General features: G+C 41.4%; 3 protein-coding genes across 3 annotated transcripts in view; 2 read left to right on the top strand and 1 right to left on the bottom strand.

Annotated features, from left to right (window-relative positions):
- Positions 1 to 1,480: 1,480 nt before the first annotated feature.
- LOC144537838 (GTPase IMAP family member 7-like) lies at positions 1,481 to 2,550 on the top strand (the record flags this gene model as incomplete). The annotated part of the gene is made up of 1 exon (XM_078282549.1): positions 1,481 to 2,550. A coding segment is annotated over exon 1 (846 nt), but the record flags the coding sequence as incomplete, so codon positions are not given.
- Positions 2,472 to 23,371, bottom strand: part of LOC144538507 (zinc finger protein 638-like) — a 116,200-nt gene continuing 95,300 nt past the window's right edge. The window contains exon 5 of the mRNA XM_078282739.1: positions 2,472 to 2,945. Within this exon, the coding sequence (XP_078138865.1) occupies positions 2,936 to 2,945 (10 nt within the window). The 3' untranslated portion in view covers positions 2,472 to 2,935. The remainder of the gene's footprint in view (positions 2,946 to 23,371) is intronic.
- Positions 10,156 to 21,729, top strand: LOC139926021 (adipose-secreted signaling protein-like). The gene is made up of 5 exons (XM_071917576.1): positions 10,156 to 10,174; positions 11,238 to 11,374; positions 12,045 to 12,198; positions 20,624 to 20,749; positions 21,629 to 21,729. Exons 1-5 carry the CDS (start codon positions 10,156 to 10,158, stop codon positions 21,727 to 21,729), a joined length of 537 nt encoding a protein of 178 aa, XP_071773677.1.

The following is a 23,371-nucleotide window of genomic DNA, read 5'->3' as shown; positions in this document are numbered from 1 at the left end:
GCAGCACCGTGCAGCAGAGAGTTATTCAGACCATCTGAATAGCGAGAAATATACACAAATCTATTATATTGTAATTTATTCCCATGCATGGAGCTCAGAGTAATCTCAGTCAGCGGCTCTTCTGCGTCTCTCCCTCTCCTCTCGCGCCGTGCGCACGCAGGCAGAAGTGAGAGTGAGTTACTATGGTTACGGGGACGCTCTGTGTCTGTCGCTCTGAAACTTTCTCGCGATTCCCAATAATAGGTTTTTAGGTTAGTATGCCTATGCATGAATGTAAGCACCTCAATGCTGAAATCTAGTAATATAACATAATTTTACATTTTTGGTTAACATTATACAGGGTTGCTGTTTCTTGACTTAATCCAAGAGGTTAGGTGGTGTAGAAATGCAGGAAATTTGTTTTAAATTACTATTTTTTTCTGACCCCCCCACCAATTATGTATCTTACACCCCCCCACTGAAATTTGCCAATCTGATAAGCTTTCTGAAATCCTTGAACCCTTTTCTGCTACTTGAGTAAAACATATTGTTTGAAAATATTTGCAATAAAGTATAAAATCTAACTTTTGTTTGGCTTGCTATGCCTCTTTCCTGTGCATGTTTTTCCAGCTTGTCACACAGGGAAGAGGTGTTGAAGAGGAATGGACTCCTTGAAATCTATTGATTTAAATATTATTTGATAAACTCACTTCCATTACCAACTTATAGAGTAACAAGTACAGATCCTGTACAGGCCCACGGCACGTGTGTTGAATTCCACTAGCTGCGGCCACACTGATCCGTTGGAAAACGGAAAGAATAATTGATGGTATGATGATATATTTCTGTCCGCTGGGCTGTCTTGGAATGTCAACATGGTGGGAAAGGCATGTAGCGTAGGGGTTGAGCCACCGTTTTGTAGGGGTATAACCGGTGTGTTCCTACCTTGGCCGATTGTGATAGTGGAAGGATCTGAGTCCCCACCCCCAATACAATTATGTATTGGGGGTCGTCCTCCAAATAACATTTACAGTAGCCTATGTATGTGAGTATGGAGTGTGTGAGAGAGAGATTTATTTCTCTCCATGGAAACGTCATAGGCATCAGCCCCATGGATGTATTAAACTATGGATTAGGTATTCATTCCACTGAAAGTTGCTCACCCAGCGCATCATCCCAAGGATTGGTATGTGATGTCACTGTCATACGGAAGTGATTCCGTCGGCTACACATACACAATTCCTCCGTGTATGGCGCTGGTGTCACGTACCTATCCTTAGCAGTTTTATTCCAGACCACAGCAAAAAGCTCCGCTGCGCTTGAGCTTTAAAAATGCTTGGGAAAATGTAGCTTTTGTGTATGCTACCGCACTACTTGACCAATAAAACGGCTTCGCTACTGAAAACAGTGATGCTACAACCACGCTACTGAGAAATGTAGTTAAACTAGTAGCTGCCTTTTTGTTAGGGCAGGAATATTTTCTCCAAGGTCTATGCATATTGTCCCTACATTAGAGAACTATTTGGTTTATTACATGTTGATGACACCACATGACCTGCTCTCTCAGTAGTGGCTGCTCACCCATACGTCTTTTGGCCTTCTCAAAGCAATTGTAAGTGTATGTACAAAATCATATGAATACTTAGAGTGTTGATTCTTAGTTCATTTTATTCATTCTTCCCCACAGAATGCACCAGATATAATAATGAGGAGCTCAGGATCGTGATGGTGGGGAAGACTGGAATTGGGAAGAGTGCCACTGGAAACACCATTCTGGGTCAAAAAACCTTTGAATCGAAGTTCAGCGCTAAGTCTATGACTGTAGACTGCCAGAAGGCCAGAGGTGTGGTGGATGGACAGAAGATTTCTGTTATCGACACTCCAGGCTTGTTTGACACCAGGTATTCCCAGGAGAAGACAGTTAAAGATATGACCCAATGCATTAAATATGCTGCCCCTGGACCCCATGTGTTCCTGGTAGTGATCAGGCTGGGCAGATACACAGAAGAAGAGAAGCAGACGGTGCAGAAGATTCAGGAAACCTTTGGTAAAGATGCCGACAAATACAGCATGGTTCTCTTTACTCATGGTGACCTGCTGAAGAATTCCTCTATTGAGGACTTCTTGATGGACAGCGAAGACCTGCAGGAACTCGTGGACAAATGTAACGGCCAGTATCATGTCTTCAATAATGAGGTGAAGGATGGCTCCCAGGTCACCGAGCTGCTCAAGAAGATCAGAAATATAACAGAGATGAATGGAGGAAGCCACTACACCAACGAGATGTTCCAAGAAGCCGAGAGGGCAATCGAAGACGAGAAACAACGAATCCTGAAGGAGAAAGAGGAGCAAATACGCAAAGAGCAAGAGGAACTGCAGAAGAAACTAGAGGAAAAATATGAAGAACAGCTGAGGAAAATAAATGAGCAAGCCGAGGCCGAGAGGGAGAGGGAGAGGAAGGAGAGAGAGGAGGAGAGGAAGGAGAGAGAGGAGGAGAGGAAGAGGGAGAAAGAGGAGAGGGAGAGGGAGAGGAAGCAGAGAGAGAATGAAAGGAAGAGGGAGAAGGAGGAGAGAGAGGAGGAGAGGAAGAGGGAGAGGGAGGAGAGACAGGAGGAGAAGAAACAGGAGAGGGAGGAGAGGGAGAGGAAGGAGAGAGAGGAGGAGAGGAAGAGGGAGGAAGAGGAGAGGAAGAGGGAAAGGAAGGAGAGAGAGGACGAGATGGAGAAGGAGAAGAAGAGAGCCAATGAGAGGAAGAAGGAGAGGGAGGAGAGAGAAGCAGAGAGAAAGAAAGAGAGAGAGGAGAAAGAAAAGGAGATGGAAAACCTGAAGAAAACATTAAAGGAAAAGCATGATAGAGAAGTAAAAGAGAAACAAGAAGAGTTGGACAGAAAGCATGAAAGAGAGGCCAGACAGGATGCTGAAGAGAATACTACAGTAAACAAAATTGTTAAAGGAATTAAATTAATCTGGTCTGGAATTACAGGATCGTTTTCATAATTTCAGCACTATAGTTTGTTGTAGTGAGTTAACTCTAATGTTGTGAACTGATAGATACCCATAGATAGAGTTTTATACTCTCAGAGTTAAATTAACACTGACTTACTGTGTGGAAATGAACTTCTACTGGGAAATGTCCTGCAATCGGCAGTTTAGCTGAGCTTGTTTTTTCTTATAGCTGTAACTTGTTGTAAATCCTCACATTGTCTGATTCAGTTTTCCTGTAGGCCACAATTTGTAATCACATCAGTGACTTCATCGCTGTTAGCAATAGAGATGACTTACAAATATGCATTTGTGCCATACAGATTTACAATAACAAATCTGTGTTACAGTGCTTAAGTGATCTTGCAATAAAATGTATATCTTATTGAATGTGTAATCCTTTACAGATTTCATAAGGTTGAAATATGAATAAGTCTATTACAGGGTTCAAAGGTCATCAGTCAATGCATTGTAAGGTACTTTGAACCTTAGAGAGTTCTAGTGATGAATGCCCTGAAATAAAACAGCAATGGTTATAATTAATTTGTCATATTACACACATATTCAGGCCACCTCTGAAGCCCCAGTCCCATTACTTTCACAAGGACAAGCAAATCCTCCTTCAAGCTCAAATATCAAGAGGAGCAGAAGTATTTAGGAAAGTGATCAACACAACTCCCCTGAAGGGATAATAGAGTCTTCACACACACACTCACACTCCGGTGTTAGCGAGATAAAAACTCAACTGGATCCTTCCATTATTTTCTTACAATTACTGCAGTTACAATGGTTGTACTGGGCAGCTCCCAGTGGCCGACAATAGAAGACTGTGGTTGTACTGCACACTTGCTGGATAAATATCTAAAGATGATAATAATAACAACAGCAACAACAACAATAATAGTAACAGTGGTCTAGATAGGTAGGCTACCAAGCAATGGGAGAATAAGGGAAGGCTTCCATCTAGTGTTTGTTATTTTCATTACTAAACACTGGAGGAAAGAGTTGGGGGAGTGAATATCGGATGAACAGTGTTGCCAAAGCATGTAAATACATTCTTTATGCCTGTCTTTCTCAAGTTGCCAGAGAGACTTTATAGACCGGAAGTCCACTTTGCTTTCAAAATAAAAGTATAAAATGTGTCAAAAAAAAATAAAAAAAATACAAATAAAAATACGATAAGTATTGGAGTGCATAGACCCGCCAAATATATAGCAAAATTATGATTACACTACTATAAAAATATTATATATTACATTATATTATTTTATATTATATTGTGCACTGTATTTCCTGATGAGTGGCTACTGGGTAAATTAACTTAAACGAAAAAAGATACAGGAAGTATGGTATGTCTAGTATAGAATAAGGCCATTAGCCAACTTAGAAGGATGTTTATTATCTTGCAAACATCCATTTTAACACATATCGGCACAATTGTTCCTGAAGGCTATAGAATTTGTGCTGCTGTCCACAGATAGGCTGCATTTACAGAAATGCCAAAAGGATACAAAGGTATTCTCAACTACCAAGCTTATGCCAGGCAACTTGGAAGGGGCTCTACTGTCTTCAGTCTATTTTGAGCCATAGTAGGCTAGTAGCTACATGCATTATGCGTCTTATTTTGAAAATTAAAAAAAATAAAAATCCGGAAGGCCCGTTTGTTTTTGTTGTTAAGTCTGTCTAGCGCTCCCCCCCCCCCCCCCCCTCTCTCTCTCTCTCTCTCCCTCTCTCTCTCTCTCTCTCTCTCTCTCTCTCTCTCTCTCAAACGCAGCGGTGTTTTATGTCTCAGCCGACAACAGCGCTTCCTCAGGATAAATCCCTGTGTCTCTGTAGGGAATAATAACATGTCACCACTTGTATGGACGTAGAAAGCCACTAACACCCGGCACATCGACACTGAGCGGTAAGTGTTTCGTATTGGACTGATTTTTGTTTGCTGCAGGATGCTGAATTGATGGGCGTGTGTGTCTGTGTCTCCATCTGGGCCAACTGGGACTACAGTTTCATATTAGCCCATACTAAGCATCACTAAACCTTATATGAGGACACTGTACTAGACATGCTGCTATACAGAGCTAGTGAGTGATTTATTCAAGGACACCGGTAGACAGGTACATTTCTGTTTACTTCATTTTTTTTTTTTGGTACAGTTAATAAAAGGGGGGTTCATTTGATAATTTGGTCTATTTGGGGTTGTCATTCCCTCTCATCCTCCCTCAGCTCACCCCCACACATGGGACTTCATCCTCACTCTGGCATGGGTGTTAACTGTATGTATGGCAAGGTGTTATATATCTTGTCTTAAAATTTGCCAATATAAATTAATAGAGAAAATGAACTTTGAGTCTGGCCCTAGTTACATTTAGTCAAAGGTGATGGTTCTTTTTGACATTAAAGATGATCGTCATTCAAATAAATACAATTTACACCTTACCTTATATATATATATATATAGATATATATATATTTATATATATATGTATATACATATGTGTTATGTGTGTATATTTATATGTATGTATATTTATATATACATATATTTATATCAACTTTTTACATCTGTATTGTAGGCAGTGATCTATGGTGTAAACTTTGCCCTCCAGATGGTGATCATCATAAGGCAAACAACATCCAGCATAATGAAAAATACATCAGTTTTCAGAAAAAAAGATAACTCTTTTTTCCCCCCTTAAAAGACCCTGTGCTCATGCAACTTGCATTGGTTTAATGGTTAATGGTTGTTGTTGTTGTTGTTTTTTTTTAAAAATACAACAAGGACAGTGGCAGGGAGCTCTCCTTACAATTCCCCATGATATATACAGTATAAGAAGGGAGTACTTGTGCTAACCAGGAGGTTCAGCTGTAGGCCCAACCAACTCATTAACCCAAAATAAGCTAATAACCCAAATACACTCACTTTGAAATAAGAAGGGAAAATAAATAAGCAAGGAACAGCTGGAAATGCTATTATGTGTGCTACTTTTCAATTTGAATATCAAAGTGATATTTACAGTTCAATTCACGGTTAACACTTTTTAGTGACCTAATTATACGTCTATGATTCTCTACTCATGCAAGATTAATGAAGTGACTGGACTGGCAGCTAAAAGAAGTATTGTAATTATGCTAAATATTGGTTATATGTGTGTGTGTGTGTGTGTGTGTGTGTGTGTGTGTGTGAGTCCAGAGAGAGCAAATATGATATGACAAAGAGAGTCAAAGTATAGAGACGAGGGCAAAGTGTGTAACTTTATCCTTCATGTATTCAGCTCCAAGATAGGCATCTTGTCATATAAATAAATCACATATATATGATGCTAAACTGAACAGAAAATCCACTGAACAGTAATGCTCCTTTAGTGCTGAATAAACTGTTGGTTTCTCTATGGCTTTGTGGAAGAGGATTGGCACCAAAAACTTTGTGTCTGGTAGATAGTTCTGTTCGGTGTGCATGCTAACACTTTAGCATACAGTATGTTAAATAATCGTAAGTGACTGGCATTATCCTAAAAGTGAGAAAATTAGAACTTGTGCCAGCTCTAAGGCTGGATGGTTAGGAAGCATAGGAAGCATAAATCAAAGCAAGTAGATGTAACCTTACTCAACCCTAGCTTACTAGTTCTTGTCCAACTTTACCTGACTCTCCTCCTCCTTGTCTCCTGCCTTTCTCTTCTTTGAGAAATACCTCAATTAACTTATTTGAAAGATTAAGCAGGGAAATGTCCTGTTTTATCTGATGTAGCCAAGAAGGTAAAAGGGGAAGAAAGAGTAGGGTCTTCAAATTATGAAATGTTAAGTTTTGTTGGCTATCACAAAGGTTGCTATCAGTAGGCTATGTCAGCTAGCCACGTCTCTTAGCTGACCTTGACTGTAAGGAAGCTAGCAAAACAAACTGATGACTTTAAGTAGCACTAGACTAGACAATTTCCTCTGACTGGCAGTACAAGTCGTTTCCCTGTTCTCTAGGTATTGCCATCGACTGTTATGGATCTCTTTGCCATTAATCAAGGGAAATATAACCATAACGTTAATCATGCTGACTTCATAGCTAACATCAACACTATATTACCTTGCTCTCAGACCTGCCACTCTCCTATGCGCTTGGCTGCTTGACTAACTGAGGACGTGAGTGAGGCCATCCTGAGGAGAGATGAGGAAAGGTGGAGGTGCGCCTATGTGGGGCAGCGCACTGGCCGCCTGCCTCATAGTCTTGACTGCACACTAGCCTAGCATACTTAGACTGTTTTTGGCAAAAAATAAAATTATTTTGGAAATTATTCTTGGAATGGCAGGTCATGATCTTACCATTGCGCCAAACTTGGCTGCCAAAACCTCCAAAAAGTCAGAGTAGGTCTTTAAAGTCAAAGGAAATAAGTTGTTACTAGTCAGGCATTTGTGTACTGTAGATAGATTATAGTAAAGGCAGAGACCAAGAGACTGGTCAGTGTGCTCGTCTTTTTTATAGGTACAGCAGTCTATTTGTAGAGGTGCCTGCTCCTTAAGCGCTGTGTATATGAAACACTTGGACAGCATCCAACACTTTTGGAGCTTTTACAACGTGCAAGGTCAACCTTCTTCACTTATTCCTTCAGCACCAGTAGTATCCTTCACTCACATTTTTTGCTCGACTTCACATTTGCTTACTTACGTAACCGTTGAACCCAAGCCCTGAGTGATCCCTAGCATTAAGTGAGGAATTTACGTGAATTAGTCGAATATCCCCTGAGAGCTACAAATGCAAGGCTCAAACAGTCAGAAAATGACTCTTTCTTTGCTGGCCAGAGTGGATTTAGGTTTTGAGACTGTCGCTATAAGCTTCTTTAGAGCACATGCGTCATATATGGTACATCATCATCATTTCTTTGACCCTTTCCTACTGAGGGCTCTGTATGTATAGCTGAGCAGGCTTTGACAGATGACAGTATAGTTCTCCTTAGAACTTGAATGGACCCCATTCTCATTCAAATCAGCGCTCTTTAATTTTCATTTAACTGGTACACTTAAAGTGGAATACCACTCAATGTAAAAATATACATGTTTATATGTTTATAATGTCCAATGTTTCCCACAGGTGATCAGTTTACTTTTGGGGTGTCGGGAGAGGGATAGTTATTGACAAATTGTTATTGACGTTTCATCCAGCGAGCCCAGTAACACATTTTTTCTACTTTATCTAGTATAAGCTAATGCCATTGTAACATTAGATGACTATTATAGTTCCATGTGATTATGGAGGCTACGTTTCAAACTGTCTGTCACACTCCAAGGAGCACACATGCGCTACGATCAATGAATTTTGGTCACTCTGGTTCACTAACACGCTTTTGACGCTTGGCAGCATTGAATCTTGATTGTTTGAAAACTACATCGCAGCTTCATGCATCACGGCACCGAAATGAATCCAAAACAACAAATCATATTTGTGACCATGAGCAATTCTCTCTGGAGCTCCATAGAAAATAAATGGGAAACTGATTTTATGGACCCACAAAATGTTTGTTTAACTTTAAGCAGAGCACCAGCAGAGTAGGGCCCATTGCAAAGAAACCATATACAAATACACTATTTACACACCCTTAGCTAGACAGGCACTGCTAGATACTGTGTTCTGCTCGTCCTTCTCCATGCCTAGGCACCAGATGATGAATAAGGACTGGCAGTCCCAGCCACACAGTGTCCCAGCCACACAGTGAGCCTAGCCCTACCGCAGTGGAGATAGGAGATAGTCATTGTCCAATAAAAAAAAGCCATGCAGCCATTGTCCAATTTTCTTGCTGAATGTTGCAGGATATTTTATCCTGTCTTTAATGTAAAAGACCTTGGGGTTGATGAATCGTGCATTCCTAATGCCTCAATTTACACGTTTCTGCACACTGCCGCTAAAAAAAAAGGCCTCTAAAAAAGTTGTGAAGATTTAAAATTCACCTGCAACCAGCAGGAATTAGCAGGAACATTGATAGAACTTACACAAGTCTGGCCAAGTAATCTTTGAGTCATTGGTATTGATCAACAACCGTATCAACCACCACAGATATATTATTTCCATTTTGTGCTAAGGGGCAAGAAAAACATATTTACAGCCCCTTTAAAAAAAAATTATATTTTGGGGACACTGCTGGTGGGAGTGTTTGTTTTTTTACTTTGATTGAAAGTGGAGCACCCTACCATTTCAGCCACATGATTGATACTGCTTTGTGCTTTGAATAATGGGAGCAACACCTCCCTTGAGACCTGATTTTGTTGATGTGACGTTAAGCTGGCAGCCCCACACATTTGCTACTGTTTGCCCTGATACTGACGCTAGCAACAAAACCAAGTGCATTGGCTTTCTATCATACTTGATTTACTGGTTCCTGGGTTTATTTCTCACTGAGGAAGCAGACACACTCAGGTAGCACATTTTGACAAGATCACCTTTGGTTAGAGGAGATATGTTTTTCAGCTTTGGTTGGACAAGATATGTTTCATAGCTTTGGTTAAACAAGATATGTTTCATAGCTTTGGTTAAACAAGATATGTTTTGTAGTCTTGGTTAGACAAGATATGTTTTTCAGCTTATACTTGGCATCCACAGGGATCAAAACAGAACATAACAAAGAAGGAGACAGCAAAAGAAAAATGAATATTGAGAAGAATAGCGCAGTGCACATTTGGAAAAACAGAACAAAACAAAGCAGTCGTATGTACAATATATGCAGTCTGTTGACAACTCAGCATCATTTGATTTGGAGAATTACTGACTAGACTAGAACTGACTAGATTGAAAAGTATACGACTGGCACTCTTGCATGAGCACAGGCAAGAAGTCAAGTCTGTGTGCAAATGCATAAGAAGGAAGGAAAGAAAGAGAGGAAAGGGCGGGAGCGAGGTTAAAGATCAATACAGTGTCTATATCCAGTGGAGCGTGTAACATCGTTACACACCGTACCATCCCTTATGAAGCCCAGGACAGCGAAAACACCTCAATTTCGGAAACTGTTTCCTAGTTTTTTCTGCAGCAGATTATGCAACACATAGCCTACATTTTCAGACCTGCAGTATTGTTCTGTCTCTCTCTTTCTCTCTGTCTTTTTCACACTCTGTCTCTGTCTCTCTGTCTTTGTCATTGTCTGTCCTTACGCTACAACAGGAGGTCAGTGATGACATCATCAGGGTATTATCCATCACTTCCTGGTTCCTAACCACATTGCCATGGCAACAGGAAGAAAAGGTAGGTCTTTCGCTGTCTGTGACCACGTCTTTGTGTCTTCGTAGCGTGCTTGCATGTGTGTGTGTGTGTGTGTGCATGTGACACTGTAGTAGTGGTCTTAGAATTAGGCTTAGGTTGAAGGGCAGCACTTTGGCCTAGTGGTTAGAGAGAATGTCCCATAACCAGTCTCATGTTTGATTGCTGCAACAGCCAATGTGTCCTGTTGAAGTGTCCTTGAGCAAGGCGCTGAACCCTACTCACTCATTGTCTGTCAGTTAAATACCTAAAAAAATTTAAATAATAAGTGAATGGAATGTCCTTGTATGGATAATACCGGTAAGTGTGTGTGTTCATGTACACTTAGCCACTTTATTAGGTACACCCAACTAGTACCAGGTAGGACCCCCCTGTTGCCTCAAGAACAGTTTCAATTCTTCAAGGAATGGATCCAACAGCTTGAAACTTGCTGTGCTAATCCGGACTGTGCCAACAGCCATCCTACAGTAGCAAGCAGGAGCGCTGTAGGGTGCGCACAATCAGAGCATTGTCAGTGAGGAGGTAGGTTAATGTTGGACTTTTGGATCCATAGTGCAATCGTTTGTCTACAAAACACTTGGACTATGCTGACTAGCTGTTTGGAGAAATTTGGGTTCGGGTTAGACATTTTTTTGGAGCTGTAAAAAGGATGGCGAGCATTAATTATGGCTAGTAGTTGCATCTTAACATAAATATTGATTGCTTTGCTAAATTAGCCTATTGGCTAGTTAGCTAGCTAACAAAATAAAAAAGAAACTGTTCAGGGTAACTCAGCTGACTCTTCTCAAGCTACAACTCAGTGTTGTGAAGTAGAGACTAGGGCTAAAGACAAGACACTTTATTGTGTCACAGTAACCTACATTTGGAAACAAATGATCCGACTATTCACTTTTACTTGACACAACAACGTTTTTCAGGTATTTTTCTTGCCCGGTTGTTATATATTTAGCCATTATTTGCATACAGCTAATTCTCGAATGGACCTCGACGATGGCGTCAGCTGAGGTTGGTAGGAGATTTGAAACCTCTCTTGTCTCTCTATGGCCAGGCTCCACCTCCAAAGGGGGTGGCGTGCGATTCCCTGATGACGACGAGCCCCCTGGTTCTCCAACGCGGCGAGACGACCAGTCAAACAACTCAACCCTCATCGCCATCCCAGAGAAGGATGGCAGCTACCTGGTCAAGGTGTGTCTGATTTGTGCGTGTGTTTGAGTGTGTGTTTGTGGTTGTTGAAGTCCACGTATACGGAATGGGTATAATTTCCATCAGTCATGTCTTTTGCTCAGCATTCAATGTTTGGGAATCACACAAACACCAAGGTTCAAGCTTAGGGAATGGGCAGGATGAAGCTAGGCTGGCCATACACTCAGTGCAGACAGAATATTGTGACATTGAGCCATCTTCCTCACTGTCTTTCCCACCCTCCCTCTCTTTCTCTTTCAGGGTTGTTATCATGCTCATGTGGGTTCCCTCATTTTTCATTTTTCATAGGGCTTGAGCAAGTTGATTTCTGAATTTGGGTTTTTGCAGTGGTTCAATAAAGGCTTTTTTTTACATTGTGAATTCTCTTTCTCCCGCTGTCTTTCAGTTCAGTTCAGAGGTGCTTTATCGACATGAAAAGTACTTCTTGCCAAAACAAAATCAATATAAGCAGATTCACTTCTCAACCACGACAATGGGACATTAACAACAGCAATTTCAACTTTCCATGAAATTAACATCTTTCTCCATCTTAATCCTTGCCCATTCTCTCCTCCCCCTATCTCCTTCTTTACCTCTCCCTCTCTCCCTTATACTCTCTCCTTCCCTCCTCCCTGTCTTCTCCTTCCCTCTGCCCTCTCCTCCCTCTCTCCAGGCTGGTTTCCTGAGGAGCCACCACTGTTATGAGATCGTCTTCACCGTCCCTGATGTCCCCTCGCTGGGCAGAGAGCTCTGCTGCCTCCCCTCCTCCTCCCCAGCCTCCCGGTCCTCCAATCTCCGGGTCCACCGCATTACCTCCACACTAGAGGGTAGGTCCTGTATGCTGGCTGGTAACTTTTGAAATGTTGCAAAAAAAATAACAGCGCAACAGTAAACATGAATGGTGCAGTTGCTCTTGGCCAATCAGTAACAAATAAGTCACCTTGTGGATGTTTATTGGGTGGGACAGGAGGAAGTGAGTGGACTGGACCTCTAGAAATTGACGTTTTTATTTAAAATCACAATGAAATGGCATTTTATGAACATCTTCCTTCTGTAATTTGATGTATTTACAGTTGAAATAGGATGTTAGGGTGGGACATAATGTGGGGAGGGATCATTCAAAAGTGAAACCAATGGAATAGCAGTTAGGGAGATAAAGGCAGTTGTATTTGATGGGAGGGGCGGAGGGGTATCCCAAAGTAATGGGATTTTGATATAACAACATAGCAAATTAAAAATGCTGTCAATTTTTTTTAGTAGGTGGTTAAGTAGTAGTAGTAGGTTAAGTAGGTGTATATTATGACATGGGGAAATCAAGGTGAAAAAGTCATTTTTTGTTTCATTGTGACTAAATATTCACAGATTACAAGAAATTATGAAAGAAGCATTGATAGTAAACAAGTGTGCAGGAAGGAAAGAAATCCAGAACACCTTATCCTGTGATTTACAGCAATGTTGTAAATCAGATCAGTGCAGAAAAGGCCTTAGGGGGAAAGCTGCAAAATAGTGGAAAATCCAATATGCTGTACATTGATGGTTCTGGAGGCAAATTTGTAGAGCAAGGACAGCTGGATATGTGCACCATATTTCATGCCATTCCAACTTGCAGTGTGGGAGATATGACTGATTATAAAAAAAATTAACTTCACCTTTTCATTGAGGCACCTTCTTGGGCCAATCAGTGACTACGTTTACATGGACTGCAATAATCCGACTATTGACCTTATTCTAAATAAGACAATATTTCGATTAAGGTGTTCACATGAGTTGCTTATAGAATATTCCATTCATATTCCCGTTTACATGCTACAGAGCATAGTCCGATTAATGACTGAAGACGCACACCCACATTACGTCCCTATGTCCTACGTCCGAGTTTCCCTCCGGAATTTAACCTGAAACCCTTTCTGTCATGTTGCTACCATGGTATACCCTTATGAGTATTTTCTTGCTAATTTTGCAAAACACTGTGCTTCGAGCCGTTATTTTTTGGAAGCTAGAGCATGCGTCGTCAAGCAGTTGGATTGCCATACGTGTCGCAAAATGCTGCGAAAACCCACATGTCTACAATGCACTTCAATAATGCGACTAAGATCGGAATACTCCACGTCTTAATTCGACTATTGCTTACTCCGACTATGACCTTATTCGGGTTAAGGTAATCAGCAAATGCTGTTTACATGGCAGTTTATTATTCAGAGTATTGTCTTAATCGGGTTAATATCTGAATATTGCAGTCCATGTAAACATGCTCAGTGTCATTTTGAAAATGCCAGAACACAGCGGTGGGATGCATCATTCCCCCAAGTTCCATCAAAATCTGATTGAGATAGTACATGGACCATCGTTCCCTATGATGAAATCTCCTCTAATTAGTTGCATTTCCCTCTGTTGCTGGGTTGAAGAGAATAGATGACTTCCTGAACGTAGAACTTCCGTCTTTCAAGAATTGATTAGTATGGATTGATCGATCAATAATCGGGAAGTTGTTATTGGTGTTTAGTGCAAGATGATGTTGGCCATATTTCATACTGTCATACTAATATCAAAACAAAGAAATGCACTTGATGATATTCATGGCAGCAACAGTACATGCAACATTTCAGGGTGGTCATGGTGGACAGATATTTTATGATATTTTACACTTCAGAACATCCAAGTCCACTTTTGAACTGTTGTGCAGTGAGATTGAACAGTTTGCCTAGTTGATCATGCCAAGACTGCACCATTATTTAAGCAACAAATGTGTTTTCACCACTATTTGTTACATCATTTTTTATTTTCCCCTTCAAGCGAGCGTAAAATTTTGTGCATTTTCCATTCAGCCTCATACTTCACATGGCTGCCTGTAATTGTATTATATCCAAACTGGAAGGTGCAGTGACTGTTTATAATAACTGGGTAAATGGCTATTTATAGAGGATGGATGGATGGATGGATGGTAGGGTTGGACGGTAATACGCTAATATGGTATCCCGGGGTATTTGAAAATAGCAACGGTGTCCGTTTCATTACCGTCATAAAAAAATGTCTGTTGCGCAATGTGCGCATATATATAATAAATGCCTTAAGAGTGTTCAGCACCACTGTCTGTGTGGTTGAAGATGCTATGAAAGTGATGACAGAACTTTTTGTAAACAATGTAATTTGTCAAATAAATAACCTGTCAAAAAAGACTAACTATTTAGAAGCGATCATAATCGCGCGTCATGTGACAGCTTCTCCTCAGATGGGAGAATTAGAAATTAGAAATTAGAAATTAGAAATTATACAATAAAGTTAGACAAGAGGTTCAAGTGCTGCTGTCGGGGGCAGACAGCTATTCACTGACAACTGATATGTGGTCGTCAGTTAACATGACACCATACATGTCCTTGACTGTCCACACCATTACACCCGAGTGGAAACTTGAGTCTAAATGCCTCCAGACCACTTATTTTCCTGAAAGCCATACAGCGGCCAATCTTGCTGCTGCGCTCAGAGATGCGCTTCGGGATTGGCAACTCGATGAGAATAAACTCTCGGCCATAACCACAGACAACGCTGCCAACATTGCTGCCGCAATCAGGTCCCTGCATTGGCCATGGCTTAATTGTTTCGGCCACAACCTTAACTTGGCTGTTACGAACGCAGTGCAGGACCAAAGACAAAAAACAGAGCGCGCCCTCGGACTCTGCCGTGAAATCAACGCCGCCTTTTCGCACAGCTTGCACCGAAAGAGAGAACTGCACAAGAAGCAGGTGGAATTGGGACTCCCAGAGCATAGTCTCATAACAGTAAGCCTACATCAATTTATTATAGGCCTATAGACAAATAAAGAGTCTAATGAATGTGCATGTGGTGCAGAATGATTAATAAAAAATCGTATTACGCATGGTGATTGTTGTTTATTAGGCCTACTTCTTAATGATTCTAATTAATTAATTAAAACATGTTTTTTTTTCATCGACAGGACTGCGCAACTCGCTGGGGTTCTAAACTAGCAATGATAGAGCGCATCCTTGAGCAAGCTCAAGCGATCAGACACGTGCTGACTGACGACAGAAGGAGCAATCTTTCACTTACATGGCAGGACACTGATGTCCTGCAGGCTGTTCACAATGCACTTAAACCAGTCAGTGACTTCACTGATATTTTGTCTGGAGAAAACTATGTGACCAACTCCTCTCTCCTCCCCATGCTCCAGCTCTGCAGGGACGATGTGTTGGCTGTGTCAAACGAGGACGTCCAGTTAACCAAGTCCATAAAAGCTGGAATTCTTGCCAAGCTGGAGGCCAAATACGAAAGTGATGCAGTGCACGAGTTGATGCGCAAATGCTCCTTCCTCGACCCTCGGTACCGTGGAGGATATGAGAGTGATGACACCGCTTTGGCTGAGACAAAGACGCAGTTAGAGGCCGAGATGGTGAGACTGGAGAGGCAAGCAGAACATGCAGCAGCAGGTCCAGTGGCCATCAGAGTGGAGGCAGAAGAAGAGGAGCGAGATGCGCAACCTGCACCCCCCCAAAAAAAGATAACTTTGGGCAGTCTGTTGCAAAAAAAAGCTGATGCGGCGGGCGCGGCAGGTCCTGTCGGACTCGGCACCATAGAGGAGCGAGCAGAATCGGAGATGACTGACTACTGTCGCGAGCCTGTGATTCACGGAGACGAAGATCCCCTTCTCTGGTGGAAGTCAAATGGAGCCAGCCGCTTTCCACTGATGTTGAGGGTGGCCCGAAAGTTCTTGTGCGCGTGTGCCACAAGCTCACCATCAGAGCGGGTGTTCAGCACCGCAGGCAAAGTCGTAAGTCCGTTACGTGCCCTGCTCAAGCCGGAAAAAGTAAACATGCTTGTTTTTCTGGCGAAAAACCTAGAATAGGCTTGAAGAATAGCCTAACGTTGCGGTCTGTAGGATACGCTTTTATGCCCATTTTCGTTACTGCCGTTTTTGTTATTTATTGTTATTTTGTTATTATTTGATAAGCCTACTGGATGCTATAGGCTGTGCTTTTAATTTAATTTATTTGTACTGGATTGTAGCCCATAGACAATTTGTTGTTAATTTCATTCCGTTTGGTTGACAGACGCCCGAGAATTAATGTCATGTCCTTGCACTATTTTTTATTTACCTTAGGCTACCCGCTGTATTTGCACTCAAGTTTTATATTTGTTGTTAATAGATGACATGTTGTTAATGTTGTACATGTTTTGTTGTTATTGTTTCAATATTCTGTTGTAAATATGTAACGTTTGCTATTCCGTTTCTGATGTTGTTCAGAGAATAAAACTGGAACATGTATCACATTTTTGTCGTGTGAAAATCACAGTTGAAGTGCACTGCAGCCACCTTGTGGCGGGAAACGGTATAGCAGCGACTACATAAATTCATCATATGGAATTGGCGGCTCCCTCCAAGCCCTACAATGTGATTTTTAATCGGATGGTAATACCGTATACCGCGGGAAAATTTGGGGAAGGTTTAACGGTGTCAAAAATTGGATACCGCCCAACCCTAATGGATAGATGGATGGACAGATAGATAGGTAGATAGATAGATAGATAGATACAACATTTTAATTAAATCCACACCAGAGAGTACAATGTGTGACTCGCCGGCTGGCTGTTTGGCTGCCTGCCTCTTGGTCTACCTGCCTGTTTGTCTGGCTTGCTGGATTGGCTATTATCTGTCTGTCCATCTGTCTGTGTCTATTTCCATCTATCCATCTCCCTCTTTCTTTCAATCATTCCATCAGCTGAGGACACAGAGGTCAAAACATTGTCGTCATCAGACAGTTTACAGCTGCCTAGGAGACTTGACGGATCAATAGAACTGCTCTGATAACAACACACACACACACACACACACATACGTAAATATGAGCTGACCTCTGGGGTTTTCAGAGTGTCTTTTTTTGGTAAGACCTGCAGGTTTACGGTCAGATCTCTTGACAAATCAATGGTTATCAGTACCCTTATTGTCCTAACGATTTGAGGATGTTAGTTCATGCATGTGTGGTTCTTTTTTACAAGGATAAATACAACTGCAAAAACATATTTCAAGCAACTGGCCATAGAGTTGTATCACAGTATTGAGGCATGGGTAGGTTAGATTTCCGTACCTGCCCTTAGAGCAGGTATTGTATTATATGTGTGTATCATGAAAACATACATACATACACAGCATATCTACCTATTGATATGTGTATGTAATATATATGGTATTACACACACACACACACACACACACACGCACACACACACACTCACACAAACACACACATTCACATATGTAGACACTTGCATGCACACACTATACAGGAAACTAACCCAAAAACCTAACCCAAATAAAGGAATCATCAATAAGAAATGTCCAAATAGGGAATCGGTTCACCAAGAACCACAAGAATAGCTTCAGTACACCTTGGTATTAGGGATGCTGCGATCGATCGGCCAGCAATCGGAATCGGCCGATATTCAGTATAAATATGAGATCGGAGAATTTCGATAATGCTTTATAGTCGCCGATTGCAAAAACCGATCGATGACGCAAAACACGTGAGCCATTTCTCTTCTTGAACTTCTTGAATTCATATTTCTTTAGGCTACATGTTAATTAAAAACACAAATCTTCATGGACAACCAGTAAAGTCACAGTCCGTCACGCCCGCTACTTCCCCTCATTTAATTCTCTGCTTATTTAATGCATCAATTCATCGCATGCCATGTGCGTTTGTTTACATAATGGTCTGCACTCTGCACCGCTGTCCGCGTCGTACTGGACGACGGTCGAGACCCTAACAGCGGAGAGGCAACTGAAAAGTCTCATTTCTCTCTCTTAAGAACATTCACTTATACAAAAACAAAGACTAAAACGGATATAAATCTTCGGAGGGTGTCTCCATTTATTTAACTCGACTCAACAACACAGGCAAGTGGCAACAGTCTGAGTCTTGTGCTTTGGTTATCTCACACGCACATGGTTTTGTTTACATACTGATCAAGTAAATATTGAGGTAGAAAAAAAGAAAATGTGGATACTTTTTAACTAGGACTCAATATGATGGATGAAATGTATGTAAAATGGAAACTGACCTATAATACTGCTATACCAGCTGCTATAACAAAACAAAAAAACTATCTATGGCCGATCGGTATCGGCAGATATGGCTCATAGACGATCGGCGATCGGCGTCAAAAAACGTTATCGGGGCATCCCTACTTTGTATAGATTTTTGTGTGTGTCTAAAGTGTGTTGGAAGGATGCACTAACCCTAACCCTAACCCTAACCCATTATTAGTTGTATTGATGATGGCGGTGTAAAATGCTATTTCAAATGCCGCCACAGAATCTTCCATAGGTGTTCCATTGGGTTTAGATCTGGTGACTAAGAGGGTCATGGTATCTGCTTTATATGACTTTCATGCTGACCAGCCCTTTCAGTAACCACTGGTGCCCTGTGGATGGAAGCATTGTCATCCTGGAATATTCCACTGCCATCAGGATAGAAATGCCCATACATGATCACCCTCTCAATCATTCTCAACCATATGCCATCAAGGCCCAAGAGGATGTAGATTTTCATTCCAACCAAACCACACCAGCTCATTTCACTATTAACACCACCACGCTGAAAGGAAGCGCTAATGGGTGTAGTTTTTATTGGAATGAAAACACAGCACATGGTTGAGAACCACTGCTCTGATTTATTGATGTTCACGTCATTTTGAATACAAGTGGACGACTGGGAAAAAAACATTCACGTCTGCGTCTTAGTGGTTCTTACAAATAGGACTTTTAGGGTTGGCGCCGATATTTACCACATGGTGCCACAAATTGTGGAAGTGTGTCAACACAGATGCAACGTGGCAGGGAATCCACTGATGCCGTCAATCCAAGGTAATTAAAATCAAAACTATCAGTTATATTCACTCTAATACAATCAACTCTGTCTGACTATCTGCTGCAGTTTGTTCGTGGTTGATTTTAAAGTAATTTGCTTCCTCCACTATGATGTGAATGTGACATAAGGGGCTCAGTGGACCTAAACCTTGCCAGGAAAATACAGCCAATATCGTTATGGAACCGCCAGAACGTTTCACTGAGGGAAATAAGCACTCTGGCCGGTAGACACATTTTGGTGTGCAACACACATGCACTGAATGCACTCGTGCGACACACATGCACTTGTTGAGAACATGATGAGGGATCTGACTATATGACTTTTTCCACTGTTTAGTAGACCACTGCCTACACACCACTACATTTTAAGATGCAGTAAAGGAATTATGCAACCCACCTAAACATAGTATTTCTCTCAAAAGTTAAATAAAGTAAAGTTCTCAACACCTTATCAATACTTGATAAAACTGTCTGCTCAGGCCTTAGATTGAAATTTGTCAACTGATTGTCTCTTTTCCTTGCTTCTCAACCAGTTCTCTGACATTGCATTGACATTGGATGTTAATTTTATAATTATCTCAAGGACCATATCTGTTTGGAAGCTGCTTTCAATATACTTTGTATCCCTCATTTACTCAAGTGTTTCCTCTGCAGCATCAGTCTCCAAATCATGTGCCATTGAGAGCCATGTGTACAGGCTTTCATTCCACACTGCAGCAGCTGATTTATTCGTTCCTCGTCTCTGGTTGAAGGTGTGCTAATGAGTGAAATTAGCTGCTGGGTCGTGTGGTTGGAATGAAAACCTGCGTACACATGTCTCTAGATGGCACATAGTGAAGAACCACAGCTTTACAGGATGTCCAAAAACTCTGGAGTAACAAATATAAATGATACATTTTGGCCATTGCTCAGGTGCACCTGGGCACTGTCAGTTCTTGGCAGCCTCCCTCTCCCGTCTGCCAAGTCCACCGAAGAGGCTTTTGGAAGCTTCTGCATCAAATGAAGGATATGCACCAATCAACTCATGAGACAGTGTTCTGCTAGAGAGCTCAGCATATGGCACATCCTACACAGATGAATGAGCTGGCAGGTTTAACTTCATCAGTTCTTAGGGTCTACAACTTCATTTCAGAGTGTGAAATGCAACTTCCCTAAGTCAGCTCTTGCTCTATCTCTCTGATGACCTTGCACAATGAATTGAGGGTTCTCACTCTCCTTCTCATCCTATCTCTCCCTATCTAATCTGTTCCTCTACATCCCATCCCTCCCTCTTCATCTACTCCTCTCCATCTCTCTCCATCCAAAGTGCTTGATTGGCATGATAAGACTGTTAATATTCAAGTATATAACGCCAGCACCTCCTCTCCCTTTAGGAGGAGTAAAGGTAACGTGTGAGTACAAGACTCACCAGGAGGGGGTGCTACAGGAGGAGCTCACTCTTGTCACCAGAGGAAAGAAAGACACCTGTCTGAAGGTCAGGCTCCAGGCCAGGGTCATGGGTAAGTACTAGCATGCACGCACGCATACACAAGCTTCCTTGTACTTCTATCCTCATGAGAACCGTCCATTGACTACATTCATACCTTATCATACGCGTATATGATAACATATGGAACGCGTATGATAAGAAAGACAATCTTATTATATAAAATTTCTGACCAATCAGTGGATTTCTTATTGATTCACCACTGAAGTCTATTATCATATATAGGTCATTGCTGAATGAATAAGAAATCCATTGATTGGTCTCTCGTATCACACACATTCCAGTTCTTGTAATACATATATGATAACACATAGTTCTTATTATGCACGTATGACAAGGTGTGGTTCTTATCATATGTGTATAATAACATATATGCACATGTGTGCATTTGACACGTATAATAAGAAATGTACAGAAAAGAATGTGATTGGTCTATCCTAGAGTGAAATCATTTTGTTTTGATCAATTTGGCTTGCCATACTTACTGCTGTTTAGGAGACACTTTGGATTTCACTCTTAAGTTCTAAGCATCTCAATTAGTATGGATGGGACACTCTTCCCTGTTGCAGCCCCACTTTTAGTTGGATTTAGGCTTATAAGGCATGCGGACTTTTACATGAAAATTTGCCTTGTGCAGCTTTAAGAGAGAAAGGAAGTATAGGAAAGTCATTGGATGCTGTGCATTCTTTTTTTTTAATATGTATTTACAGGTGCTAATGTAACAGTTCATTTGATTCTGTGAAGAAGCAAGTTTAATTCCAGTCGGGATCTCTCATCCTGTCATTTGAAAATGAGTTATATAATGCCATCTCTGTTTTTCTCTCTTCATCTATCTGTATTTCTCTCTGTACTCCCACTCTCACCCTCCATCCCCCTTTCTCCCTCCATCCAGACCCACATCATGGCACTCCCATGCTGCTGGAGGGGGTGAGGTGTATGGGCACTGGGAAAAATGCCCAGGCAAAGCACAGCGGCGACCGCAAGAGGATATGACGAGGGGATACGAGCCCTCTATATATCTACAACGCTGTTCCAAGGCTTGGCCCAAAGTGGCAACACAGGAAGATCGAAATGTCAAAGTAGAAATTTTATTTGAAATTTTAATTCTGTCATGCTATGTTATGCCACCATAGCATTCCGAAGTCCTTGCAGTGTAACATACTGTCAGGCCTGTCAGAGCTTGACGAACACTGGCCTACAGCTCTGGATGTGTATTTGACAGCCGCCATACAACTAGATAGCCATGAAGCCTCTATTGTCGCAGGGGTAAACCAGCACTGAAGACAAGCCAGCTTATATACACACCTAACCCTAACCCTAACTCAGCCTGGAGAAACAAAATAGTAATGATCAGGAGGACCACACATACTCACACATTAGTAGCTTGCAAAGTGTATTTGAGGTGCTTGAACCCATGACCTTAGGCATTTCAAGCATCTGCACTACCACCACACCTAAAGATTCTCTTAGCAGTCAATGTCACGGTATATTTTTAAAGATCTAGTACAATGATTTTAATTCAGTCAGGAAAAGCAAGCTCCCTTTTGGTGGCTCATCTAATTAGTTGCATCTACTTTAGTGGCCCTTTCTCTATATTCAGCCAGTTCTCAGTGGGTTGTGGGGGCGTGGAACTGTCAGCCTGCTTAGTGAGATCCATTTCTGGTTGGCCATGTGTCCTAAGTGGAGACATCAAATTCCATGCCAAATAGAAAGTACCAGCCAGGGGTTAACAACAGAAGTGTCTCTCTCCCTCATTCTGTCGCAGTCTCTGCCTTACTCGCACACCCCCACACAGACCAGGTCTCTTGTCCACTTAGCTTTAGTAGTCTAATAAAAAATGGTATGCATGTTCAAGATAAGGAGAGATGTAAGAAATTTCAAATAACGTCATTTTACATTGCTCTACTGTACATTGCTATTTTCCACCAAGGCAAACTCTCAGTAGCTTTTTTCGTCTATCTTTCATACTATCCCATTACCTATGCATACTGTTGGCCAATCAGAGCATTCATTAAAATCTGCCTATTTTATTACAGCATTTACACCAGGAAGTAGATTATCTAGATATCTAACATTGCTTCATTCTGTTGAGAACCAGAGGGAGAGATTGTCAAAGGGCATTGGATACATTTCTACAACACTGACAGTTGACACATTTGTTTTTTGGGGTAACTTTACATAATCAAAACCTTTGTTAAGCAATACCATGATACCATGAAATGTGATTCTCATTGCACTGGACCTTTACAGTTTCAGTAAAATATTGCAAGCAATATTGCGTTGCATTTTGTCAAAAAAGGGACATAGGAAGATTAAAATCAGCTAATCTTAGATCATTTTCAATTAACTGTCCTCACCACAGGTTGGTGAATATACATAGATGAACTGGGGCCTAGTAGGCAGCCTTCCTAACCAATCCACCAGTCTGCCAACACCCTTGCAATTGGGATAGCACATCTTGTATTACATTTCAACACATGTTGCATCAGTATCTTTTCAACGCCGAGTTGGAAAAGACCAAGACGTTTTGTTCTTGTACAATACTTATGGATGGGTTATTTTTAAGTGTAGTGAAAAGTAGCAGCGCGCACAGCTCCAAATCTTGAACACTGTATCAGGTGCACGGTTGTGGCAA

Source organism: Centroberyx gerrardi, chromosome 3 (genome assembly GCF_048128805.1).
Source record: "Centroberyx gerrardi isolate f3 chromosome 3, fCenGer3.hap1.cur.20231027, whole genome shotgun sequence".
Classification (NCBI taxonomy): domain Eukaryota; kingdom Metazoa; phylum Chordata; class Actinopteri; order Beryciformes; family Berycidae; genus Centroberyx; species Centroberyx gerrardi.
Note: the sequence above shows the minus strand (reverse complement) of the source record. Positions and strands in the feature narration are given on the sequence as shown.